Source organism: Chanos chanos, chromosome 9 (assembly GCF_902362185.1).
Source record: "Chanos chanos chromosome 9, fChaCha1.1, whole genome shotgun sequence".
Lineage (NCBI taxonomy): Eukaryota > Metazoa > Chordata > Actinopteri > Gonorynchiformes > Chanidae > Chanos > Chanos chanos.
Genome location: NC_044503.1, coordinates 11,031,761 through 11,044,814, shown reverse-complemented (window position 1 = coordinate 11,044,814; position 13,054 = coordinate 11,031,761). Strand labels below are relative to the sequence as shown.

Genomic DNA, 13,054 nt, shown 5'->3' with positions numbered 1-13,054 from the left:
AGGCACTTTTTCCCGAAGGGGCCCCAATGACGGTGGCATTCACTAGCCAGAGCCATAAATGAGGGATGCAGATGGGCCTAGTCACTGCATTTTCAAAAAGGACGCAAGGACTTTGGAGCAAAGCCAAAATGCCAGGAACGAAAGGTATGTCAAAGTCAAATAAGTGCAGAAGTGGAAAAGTACTGCTTTTATTAAATAAATAAATTAAATCAATGTTTGGCAGCTGCAAATGTTTTGCACGAGCTCGTTGGAAACTATCCAAAGTTTCCACGGTCCTTATGTAGATGAATATAGTCAGTGTGAAGTTGAAGGATGAAAAACATAAACTGTCTGTCATCAACTCTCCACAGGTAACAAATCGGATAAGAAATCAGCCACAAAGGTAAAAAGGCCACTCCTGAACTGTAGTGCAAAGAATGTGTAAACGATGAATGATAGTAAAACCGGAGCATCATAGCAGCCCATTGAATATGCATATGAATATAAACATAAATATTCACTGACTGCACTGCCCAAGGTCAGAAAATAATGTGATAGAGCTTCCTATACTCATCTTATTACTGTACTCTTATTATTGCTGCACTCATTATTACTGAGTAATCAGTGAGAATTTGTGACTCCACAATGTGTCTGCTGCCCCAGCATGCTCTATAGTTGGGTAGCTTTATCTATTTTTACATATGTGTTGTTTCACCGTGAGTACGACGTGATTCACCGTATTTATTGGTTTTTTTGTTTAATGTTTGTTTGCTTTTTTTTCCATGTAGCAGCCTCAGAGTCCTAAGGATCAACCGAAGAAAGGTGATCAGAAAGGAGATGACAACAAAAAGCAAGGAGGTAAGCATTGAAAGCTGAGAATGTATATGAGTCAGAACAGAATCTTCATCAAGACAGATTGACTTTTCATGGAAAATCTTTTCTAAATGTGAAAGATTTACATTTATTTTAGTAGCTAAGACAGGAGCTGCCTTTCTGCCTGAATTTCTAACACCACAGCCAGAACAATTTAGACATAATATCTAATAAAACTCATTGCAGTCATAACATTAATTACGAATACAAATTAGAAATTATGAATTACAAATTAAGAATAAGACTATCCGAGTAGGACTTCAAAATAAACGTAACCACCTCTTGGAGCTAAGAACGACTTCCATTCATCTCGGCTATGATAGTTTCTACACAAGGAATCAGTGACTTATCAAAGCTCACAAACTGGAACACTGCCTTCCAGTAGCTAAAGGCACTTACTGTTAGAATGAAGCACATGTGCAATTTCAGAGGAATTAAAAGCTTGATTGTTCTCCTCCACATTTAAAATGAAATAGCATTAATTGAACTATTCATTGAACTAAGAGAATCACTTCAAGGTATCTTACTGCAGCTGCAGCAAAAGAAGAGAACATCCTATTGTAGAAGCGCTGTAACCCTTTGTATGTCCTAACTGTGTATACACATACAATATCTATCCAAAAGCAAGAAAATCAATCACACGCCCTCATGTAGAATTTAAGTGTACTTGTTACACTTCCTGTGTGTTTCCAATCAAGGTATCTGTCTGTGTCTCTTCCCCTCGCAGGACAGCCGAAGGGAGAGAAGCAATAACTTCCAGGCCTTTGTGAAGATGGCTTTGGAGACACTCCTGGGCTCCTGCCGCCGTAAGCACGGGGGCCCTCGGGGCAGACAGGGCTGAAGACGTCCCTGCCCATCCTACCCTATCCAACCAATCAATGCAGTCCATTGTATCTCACTGAGACAAAGATTGGCTTAAGTCTCCATCCATCATTGACTCGCTGTCTACTAGAGACTTCCCTCCCGCTGAACCATACAATCCTCCTTTCTTCAAGGTCTCAGGTCTGAATAATGCTGCTGAAAGGAATTATGGAAATCAAGATGTTGTCCTGACACGCCTCAGGATTCCAAGCCTCCCTATTCACCCTAAACCTGATCTCCTCTGATTTGACTCCGCCCCTTTTCATTGATTGTGTGAAAGTCCCTCTCTGTATTGTAAATAAATAATCTGATCAATAAACATAATTTCATACAGTTACTACAGTTTTATAGACCTAATATTTATACAACTAAACAACACTGATGGTTGTCCATATCACTGAAAAACAAGATACTGACATATTAATAGATAGTTTAACGTTTACAAAGCCTTGTAAATGTAAAACTATTTAGTTTGTAACGTTTACAAAACCTTGCGGGTTTAACCACAAACACAGCCAAAAGTTAACAATTCATATTTGTAGTTTAAATTTTTATTTCTTTTTCTGAGACTAACAACGAAACCGTACTCTGAATCTGATGTCTTTTTGATTAGAACATCTAAATAAAATTAGTCCTGTATCCAGCTTTATCATCTTACAGGTGAAAACAACAGCACAGTGTAGACATTTTATGCAATCTTACTATGAAACCTTTATATTCTTATTATTCACACTTGAGTTTCCATGCATCCTCATATTTAGGTGTGCAGCCAAACTTACAGTATGGCTATTTAAACAGGCCTGGGAGACCTCACATAAAAACTAGTGAAGCGTTAACTAAAAGCCTGTATTTAAAATTCAGGGGAGGTGTCATCAGCAAGGGAGCCCTTCATGTGAAGTGCATGCTCCTTTCTGTCATGTCTATTAGTAAAGACAGGAGTCCTAAATGCCTGAGAAGTGGTCCAATCCCACAGAGACCGCCCACATCTCGCTCTCCTCACCCCACCACACACACACACACACACACATACACAAATTTGCTTCTGCAGTGCTGGCTATGCTTGTACCCTGCAGTTGCATCAAACGCAGCCCTTTACTCTAGTATAGAGATGGAGAGGATAAGCCTCTCGCTTATTTCAGAGCACGACCATGTATATTTAATGGAAAGTAATAAATATTTCCTTACATTAGTAAAGCCTGGATTATTCCATGCTATATACCAATTTTAATACCATCGGGTTACGGGGGTTACATTTAAATTTGGACTTTCTCAATGATTTAACTCCTGTTCAACAGGTACACCAGAAGACTGAAACACAAAGACAACACAGAACTACCAAAAAGCAGTATGACAGCTCATGACAGCGTTTAACACTGATGAAGAGACTGTGAAACGTAACTAGGTGACTGTGCACGCTCACTCAGAGGTGAAGTGAGCGCATTTTTGTAGCATGATAACATTAATAGTAGCCTACCACCTGGGCGAAGTACAGACTACGGTTTCCGTTATCCTTTCTGGCGGACCACTCTTAAAATAATAGTCCTCAGGTTATTCGCCATATTATGTCCCCGCTGATTTGATTGATAATTTCCTTAAGAATGTGTACACAGCTGACGAAATTCACAATAGCGAATACAGCTGTCCTCTCGACTGTAAACACAGGGGGCAAAGGATTGTATAGGATATGCAATCTCTCTCTCTCTCTCTCTCTCTCTCTCTCTCTCTCTCTCTCTCTCTCTCTCTCTCTCTCTCTCTCTCTCTCTCTCTCTCTCTCTCTCTCTCTCTGTGCGTGTGTGTCGGGGTGGAGTGTGTGTCTGTTTCATGCTCTTTCTCTCTCCCTCTCCTCAGAGTCTGGGAATCGCCATCAAAGCCCCAAGAACAGATATGTGAAACAGCAAACCAGCAACTGACATAGAGGGAGAAGGATCAGGATTCCGATGCGAAGCCCCATCTGTCTTCTTCTTAAATACCTGGATATCTACATTCAAAATATTCTTTTTTAAATTTATTTACAATACTCCGTTGTATAAGTAATGTATACAGTTAATCTGCTGATATATTTCTCCCCGCAGCGACCCGTTTTTGTTAACTAAATTTTGAGTCTCAGATGTCCGTCTCGTGTAGCCAACGAGCACTAAGGTGCATTGACCACGAGTGGTAGGCTCTCTGCTGTATGGACCGTATTTTATTACATCGTTTCTTGGAATCTATAGTGGGCAGCTCTTTTTTTTAGTTTGGTGTTCAGTCTCGATCTGCTGTTTCTGACAATACTTCTTTCTACACTTGGGAGTAATTCGGAGTTTGAAAACAATTGTTGATTCTTATATAATAAGCCATCGGTGAATACTTGCTTGTCTACATGGAGTTCTTTGCGTCGTGATCCTATCTTATTCATGAGTTCCGTTAACTGCAACGTGGAGTCAGCCGTTACAGGTTTTGACCTGCTATTTAAATCAACTGTCTATACCCGAGCTTAAATTGATGAGGGCTGGTAGTCTCATTTCAGCTAAACTACCCTTCTCTGACCGTGAGCTTACTGAATCGTTGACTTTCATTTATTAATATCCGAAAATGTTTCAGTCGGTTAAATGTATTGATAAATATGATCATCCATACGCAGTGACCAAACTGAAGATCCTATGGGAGTTCCAGCGTCCACCGACACAATATGCCGTCATGCGCGAAAGGATTTGATTTATACCCAGGCTGAGCTGAGAGAATTGTTTTACAAACCATATTCATAATTTAGTGTTCTGCTGTCTGCTACTCATTTGATTTTGCCAAATCACAAACCAGGAGGAAAAAACTTTTCAATATCCAACAACAGGAACAATGGACCTTAAAGTTGAACCAGTGGACATGGACTGTAACCGACCGCCTCCGCTCCGGGTTTTTGCACATAGGTCGACCCTTCACGGAATCTCGCACGTATTTTCACAGGAGAGGGTTACAGTAAAGTGTTGTCTCTGGCTAGTTTTTTTCCTCAGTTCATTGTCGTTTCTACTGTACGTCTGCATAGACCGGATTCAGTACTACTTGAAATACCCACACGTAACCAAACTAGACGAGGTCACGACACCTAAAATGACCTTTCCGGCCATTACAATCTGCAACCTGAATTCCTTTCGCTTTAGCCAGGTTACGCGTAACGACCTCTACCACGCGGGGGAATTGCTCGCATTGCTCAACCACAGGTGCGTTCGGTGAACTGACAATGGCAGCATGTGTGTTTATATGTGAGTGAAGTGGACTGGAAAAAATTATGCCAGAAGTTCCTTAATGGTCGCTTGATTTTGTTACAAAAGAAAGGGAGGGAAATTAGGGTTGTCACTTAATTTCACTCTTTGTACCCATCGCTTTACTTCTCAGCCCCTGTGCGTTCCTATTTTCCCCTCAGAGCAGATTTTCACCATTAGTTTTGTCTATCCACGTGATCCACAGAAACGTCACTGAAGAATGGGCCCTAGTTTAAACTGTGATTTAGTGTATGCTTGTTCTAGAGAGCATAAGCGACAAGGATGTGCCAATATTTAGTCTATGTTGGTTTCACTAAATAATGAAGTACTGGTAATTTTTGACATTTTTTCATTCATTTTGAAGAGAGAAATATAAGAAATATCATGAATTTGATGAGTGGTCTGCTTTCTTAGGAATTAAATTCAAGACTGAATCAGTCCTGGTTTGTTGTGGTTTCTTGGTTTGTTAATTCATTAACCGTGTTTTCTTCCTGAGCTGCTTAATACAACTGTGTAAAATGTTAAAAAACAGTATTGGCTCATTTCACATCTAATAACTACCCCTAAAAAGTGATTCAGATGATTAATGATGGTGAGTCACTGCTGAGAGGAGCCACTGATGATTGGGAAAAAAAAAACATATGTAATAACTGTGGCAGCCAAGAATTTTGTGTTGTTTTGCTAGCATTTTAGCAATTTTGCATTATTTTCTCTCTCTCTCTCTCTCTCTCTCTCCCTCTCTCTCTGACTAGATATGAGATTCGGGATGCTCACCTGGTGGAAGATAAGGTTCTAGCGGTTCTGAAGAGCAAGGCCAACTTCACCAACTTCAAGCCTCGTCCTTTCAACATGTGGGAGTTTTACAACCGCACAGGACATGACATCAGGGACATGCTATTATCCTGTCAGTATAGGGGTCAGACGTGCAGTGCAGACGACTTCACTGTAGTAAGTCAACCTGAAGTACCTGCTCATAATTCATTACTACAGAAATGCCCAATTAAAGTAAAGCAACTGTTTGACAGCATGGCTTATGAGGCTAAAAAGAATTCTGGAAGTTTCTGTCATTATTGGGAAAAGGAGTGATGTGGAAGGGTAGCAGTGCATGGTTGATGACAGTGTGCTGGTGTGGGAGCAGATAATGTGTTGTCCAAGGTGCTGAAAAGGCAATATCGTGTGTATTTCGTATGGTTTGTATTAATTTTAAGAAGGCAGTGTGAGTCCCCCTAACCTTGTTAATCCACTGTTCCAGAAATCACAGCACCACAGGGTATGATTCGCAGATCGGCTTAATTTCACTGCTACATTAGCCGTGTCCTATGACAGTGTTAAAAATGAAAGGCAGCAAAGTCCTATAAAAGGTTGCCATGGTAATGTGTCACTGATATTTTGTTGTATTACTGTGATGATCCCTTCTGCAGGACAGTATCACTCTAGTGACAAGAACGCCCATCCCTGAAGACACAGACCCTCTGGGGACCAATGTGTGTGTGTGTGTGTGTGTGCGCATGTGTGTGTGTGTTTGTGTGTGTCTGTTAGAAGGGGCTATTTGTAGCATTGACCTACTTACATAGGCTGTGCCCACAAGCATCTATATTACCACAAACATTTTTAAAATGTTCCAGTTTCCACATACAAATCTCAAAGAAAAGTGTCATTTTCTGGTTTGAAATTCCTATACATGTGTTTATGGTTTCCATAGCTTTGATTTTAGATTGAATTAAAATGGTTTGCAGTTTTGAAAAATTGGAACAGTAGTGACCATTCAGGTTACAGGATTTGAAAATCTATGTTTTTGATAAAACAGACTGTTTATCGTTCAGCAAGTGCAGTTTTTCAAAGACCCGATGACAAGAGCTAAGAAAAGGCTGGCATGCAGGATTTATTTGAACCGTCTGTCTGGAGTCTCGTATCTGTTTTTTTTTTTTTTTTTTTTTAAGCAGACTGTAAGGGATTCGGGGAAGAGTTTAAAATCCTTTTCCTCTTCGTGACTTTAGTATCTGCCGGATGATCCAAAATATCCAGCATCTTTTGAAATAGGTCAGTGTTAAATATTAGATTTGGGGTGAGGTGTGAGTGGGAGAGCTGGGAGTTTGTAGGCTTTATCTCTTTCTTATTCTTTTACTTTACCGACTCCACGCTCAAGTAAAAATAGCTCTGTAAAATACACCAGCACGCCAGGTTTCTAATGGAAGTCTGGCTCGAAGATTAGTTTTCTTTTTTCCCCCCAACAGTTCACCCTATACATGCCCATCTCATAGACTCCCACATTCATTTGTATTGCGTAGGGTCTAAAGAACATTTGTATGTCCAAGTGTTTTAGTGGTTACCTGCGTGTGTGTGTACATAAACATGTGAGGATTAAATATGAGGTTTCAAATTCTTAGCTGAATGAATAAATGAATGAATGAAATGAATTAATAAATAACTGTAGGTGCTAATTATTATAGATTACAGCAGCCTCTGAGCGGCGTCGGTTCCAGCTAAACACAGTTAATTTACCTCTCAAATGGTTGATATGGAGCGGAAAGCAATTAGGTGGACTAAAACGCTACATCCGTGAAGGAAAGCGGACTGTATGTAATTTAAGGCAGTATCGGGTCGTCGCAGTTTCATTGCAGCAGTAGTCACGTCATGTGACACCACAAATCAGTGAAATAGTAATATTATCTTCATGGTACCACTGAGACTGCGATGAAACTTTTCTAGTATTCATTAGTATGATGAAATAGCAGTTGTGTAAAATCAAAGAAAGCTCTGATTGTTTGAGCTTCAGGCATTAACATTAATACTGAGATGTGTGAAAAAGAGAAAATGGAGAAGAAAGAGAGTGGGAGAGTGAGACATATGTCTCAAGGGCTTTGTTTTGATGTGTTGGTGTGAGTAGTATGTATGTGTGTGAGGGAGAGAGAAAGAGAAAGAGGGATGTCTCTAGGGCTTTGTTTTGATGTGTTTGCGTGAGTATATACTATATGTGGTGTGAGTGTATGTGTGAGAGAGAGAAGTCTTGAGGGCTTTGTTTTGATGTGTCTGTGTGAGTATATGTGCGTGAGAAAAGGGAGAGAGAGAGAGAAAGAGAGAGAGACTGACTTCACAGTTTGAATGACTTTCTCAGGGTGGGAATGCAATGTCAGTTATCCCTATTGGCTACCACAGTCTCTTGACCAACTCTCTTTTTTCACAGGTTAAGTCAAATTGTCTTGATGTATTTGATTCCTAGCTGCGAGTTTTTCTCAGTTTTTTCATGTATTAGGCTGCCATTCCACTGGACAGGCGCTAGTGTTTTCAGACACATTTCACAAGCAGGCAGATGTCATTAGGGGTTTTTTTTTTATGGTGGTGGTGGGGGGGGGGGGGGGGGGGGGGGGGGGTTGTTTGTTTGTCTTTTTTCACACATCACGGTTTTAAATCAACTGGTGCTCGAGCAGATCTGCCCTAACAGAATGTACAGCCATCATTCCCGCTGTGAGTCACACTGCAGCTCAGTGCGACTGACTGTTTTGGCAGGCAAACGCGGAGGCTCAAGGCCGCATGGCGCCTGAGAGGGAGATGACAGAAGAAAGGAGGATGTTTTAGCCTGAGGGTTGAATTTCAGAGCCTCGCTGCATCGCCCTTACCCCAGTGGCTTTGAGCAAGCAGCTTGGCCCCAAGTAATCCCAAGCACTTTCAAAATAGGAGCTTTATTAACATGGAGAAAGGAGCTTTTTACTGGTAGGATATTGTTGAGCATTAGATGGACAGGGTGGAAAAGACCCCACAGAATTGCCTAATGTTTCAACAGTGTTTTGCAACAATAAAAGAGACTGACTGAGTGACACGCTATTATGGGGTAACTCACTGTAATTTACAAACCAACATGCTGTTAAAAACTCAAACACAGTAAAGTGCACAAATGATGCTGGGGTAGATGTGTGTGTCCTTTTGTTTCTCTCATGGGATGTTCTGTTTCCATAGCAACTGTCTGCCTCTGCTGGTCTAAACACACAATCTCTCTCTCTCTCTCTCTCTCTCTCTCTCTCTCTCTTCAGCTCTCTCTCTCTCTCTCTCTCTCTCCCTCTCTCTCTCTCTCTCAGTTCCCCTAAATACTGTAATTATTCTCCTGTGACATGATGAATACTGTGTCAAAAAGTGAGGTCCATTGTCAGTGTATTTTAATCACAGAAAATGGAGCACTGGGTATGCATTAATTCATATTACAGGACAGTAATCACTTACACTGTAGATCCCTGAATATCACCAGAGAGGAAAGAATGTGAGAGTGTTTGTATCTGTATTCTCAGATACTCTTGTTCTGTGTGTGTGTGTGTGTGTGTTCATGTTTACAGGTGTTCACACGTTATGGGAAGTGTTATACATTTAACTCTGGTGAAAGCGGGCCACCGCGGATTAGCGTGAGAGGCGGGATGGGGAATGGTTTGGAGCTGATGCTGGACATTCAACAGGACGAGTATTTACCTGTATGGGGAGAGACAGGTGTGTAAACTCATCCTCTAGATTTCTACACTCCGCAACTTCTGCGACACAACTGCTTTTTCAGATTAAGTGTATTCATCTCTTGCTCCGCGTAAGGACATCTGCTAAATCAATAACCGTAAATATAAGCATTAGTAATACACCTAGCAGCATTAAAAACAGATCAGTTACACGTCCAGCTAACCGAGCATACAGTGATGTGATTATGCACTAGCATAATGTGCTTAGCTCTCGCGTCATTTATTTGACTTGAAGTATCGTGTCACGAATTGCTCCGAATGAGTGTCACTTATGTAGGTGGTGAAATATGCACTGTGCATCGTGTGTAATGTCTCCTCTACTCTCTTCCTTAATTTTCATTTTCTCTCTCTATCTTTCTCTCTCTCTCTCTTCCAGATGAGACATCTTTTGAGGCTGGCCTTAAAATTCAGATTCATAGTCAGAGAGAGCCACCTTTCATAGACCAGCTGGGTTTTGGTGCAGCCCCCGGCTTCCAGACCTTTGTTTCCTGTCAAGAGCAACGGGTACACTTTTTGTGTGTGTGAGAGTGTGTATTTGTGTGTGTGTGTGTGTGTGTGTGTGTGTGCGCGTTTATGCATTAATGAGGTGTACGTGTATGGTGTTTCTGATTTGGTTGTTTTTCTCCTAGCTGCTGTACCTGCCACCTCCGTGGGGAGACTGCAAGGTCAACCCGCTGAACTCTGATCTCTTTAAATGGTACAGCATCAGTGCATGTCGCATCGATTGCGAGACGCGTTACCTGGTGGAAAACTGCAACTGTCGCATGGTGCACATGCCTGGTAGGACACACAGTTGATACCGCCCTTCAGCTTTGCTTCAAACGCTTAGAGATATCTTTTTTCTTGGAAAAAAAAAATGGGAAAGTGTGGAAAAAAAGAGAGAAAGAGAAAGTGAGAGAAACAGCCTTAAGGCAGTTTAAGGCAGTCATTTTAAAAAGCCAGTTTTGTACTTTACATAGAACTATCCTTCACTAAGTCACCAAGACTGGGATTAGCTTCGAAGAACAGCCATAAAATGTCTCAAAACCTATTAAGCCTTTCATGTTAAAATGAGATTGTGACTGCCCCTGCAGGTGATTCTCCGTACTGCACCCCTGAGCTTTACAAGGAGTGTGCCGACCCAGCACTTGGTAAGTCAGTCACGACTCACTCACAAGGCAGCTGGTCTCCTCCGGTTTCAGAGTCAGAGAGAATACTAGCATCTTCAACAATGACTCAGTGTATTGACCAGGATACTATCCCACCAGTTCTGAATTTGGAGAAAGGGAGTCGTGCTGTGTGGTCTGAGGGAACTGTGGATGTATGACTAATTATGCTAGCCAGTATGACCCTCATTGCAGTATTGACTCATCTTTGCTGTGTTTGTTTTTACTATGAACATTTGTATACTTGCAGTGTTGCTGTCGTTCTCTAAATGTCATTATATTTTGTGCCTGTTTGTTTTTCTTGCCAATTTTGAGCTCCAATAAGTTTATGTAGTATGCTTAACTTAAACTCAGTAACCTTGATTATTACTGGGTTTTACTTATGTCTCTATTGACATAATTTGTCTAAACATAATTAAACTTAGTTAATGAATCATGAAAAAATCATTCGGTTAACAGTGATACTTAACCGCACCGACTATAGCTATCTGCTTTTTCAAAGATGATTTAAAATCCCTGTCTACTGTTGTGTGTCAGATTTCTTAGTCGAGAGAGACAACGACTTCTGCACATGTGATACTCCGTGCAACACAACCCGGTACAACAAAGAGCTGTCTTTCGTCAAAATTCCCAGCAAAGCGTCTGCTAAATACCTCGCTAAGAAGTTCAACAGATCAGAGCAGTACATAGCGTAAGTGCTCCCAAAAAAAAAAAAAAGAAAGAAAATACACCACACACTGAAAACGCAATATATGGTTGGAATTGAGTCACTCATTGCTTTTAAAGCTAAATGGCACGGCAATGTCTCTGTGTGACTGTTAACAACGATTGATGTTATTTATCCTACGCCGTGGAAATCTCTTTGGGTCTCTTCCAGGGACAATGTTTTGGTGCTTGATGTGTTCTTTGAGGCCCTGAACTACGAGAGCATAGAGCAGAGGAAGGCGTATGAGGTCGCAGGACTCCTGGGTGAGTGTGTCCATTATAAAGATTTTAAGTTAATATTTTATAACTAAATTACCTGTGCAGCACACAAACACTGCAAGCTGTCTGTGATGTGTGTGTGTGTGTGTGTGTGTGTGTGTATGTGTGCTTTGGCTCATAGGAGATATTGGTGGACAGATGGGACTCTTCATTGGAGCCAGCATCCTTACAATTCTGGAACTCTTTGATTACCTGTATGAGGTACGTTCTTTGTTTTACTGTCTAGCAATCATCTAAAATCCTGCAATCATCTAAAATCCTGACTCCAAGCATTTCAACGCTAAGACAATAATTATTAGAGTGCCAATGTCAGTACAACTTATATAGATATACTATATACAGTCTAGCCAAAAACAATTCATCATGTGAACATTCGAATAATTGATGTTGTCGGCTAGAATGCATACAGACCATATGATGGTAAAGACACCGTATGAATAACCTCATGTTGGACCATTTCATCTAATATTGTTTTTTACAATGGTCCATTCTTATTCTCTGTCTTAACCATATGTGTGTGTGTATGTGTGTGTGTGTGTGTGTGCGCGTGTGTGTGTGTGTGTGTCCGCTTGCCACTTCGGTAGGTAATGAAGTACAGACTCTGTCACTGCTCGGAGAAGAAACAACACAACAACAATAATGACGTCGGCAACGTGCTCAGTCTCGATGATGTCAAATGTCACGTCAGTAAATTTCACTGAAGACAACTCACACAGAGACTGCCACAGACATCAGAACAGAACACAGACCTTTCCAGCCCCCCGTTATACAATTTACCCGCATAATCTCTCCTCCATTCTCTAATACCGATAATCCATCAGATTATCTAATGGAAAACTTAATGGATCTGATCTGATGTATCTTAGTGCCTGGTACACTTTCTGGTGTGGGTAAAATCAGAACTCTTTATTGATGTCAGTGAACATAGCAGTGCAAACATTTTTCAGTCTCTTTTTTTAATTCAGTGATGTGTTATAATCATTGTTTAAACATAAACATTTGAACTCAGCTCCCTAGTAAAGAGATTATATTACTTGTAAAGTAGTAGACCCCAGCAGAAGTTGAGTCTTTGACACCTCCTGCGCAAGGCTAGTGAGGCAACTCACAATATATATCAGAGCAGTGAAACGAACAGTTAATGCATAGTTTAGAGTACTATTAGGGTAGATTTTTCTTTTACACAAGAATATGGAGTGAACCCCTGAGTGAATAATATGAATGACTAAATATATAATTTTGTTAAATTTGCTCATTCACTTATAGTATCGGAGCTATGCACTAGAAATGTTATGACAGATATCAGCTTGAGATATATGTTGTCTGTCCTTTACTTGTTGTCTTTTGTGTTTACGTGTTTGTTTGAAACAGTATGCAGTGTTTGAAAAGCTAAAAGTCACACAAAAAATAAATTGTGGGGGTTTAGAAACACACTTGTTTGCTCAAAGCAAAACCTGTATTGGTCAGTGTGAGCACAGTCCAGGTT

At 40.7% G+C, this 13,054-nt stretch overlaps 1 protein-coding gene across 1 annotated transcript; it reads left to right on the top strand.

Annotated features, from left to right (window-relative positions):
• The first annotated feature begins 4,545 nt into the window (after nucleotides 1-4,545).
• Nucleotides 4,546-12,272, top strand: asic1a (acid-sensing (proton-gated) ion channel 1a). Its single transcript, XM_030783510.1, has 10 exons — nucleotides 4,546-4,907; nucleotides 5,702-5,897; nucleotides 9,275-9,422; nucleotides 9,819-9,946; nucleotides 10,072-10,222; nucleotides 10,516-10,572; nucleotides 11,125-11,278; nucleotides 11,465-11,556; nucleotides 11,693-11,772; nucleotides 12,156-12,272. Exons 1-10 carry the CDS (start codon nucleotides 4,546-4,548, stop codon nucleotides 12,270-12,272), a joined length of 1,485 nt encoding a protein of 494 aa, XP_030639370.1.
• The last annotated feature ends 782 nt before the right edge of the window (nucleotides 12,273-13,054 follow it).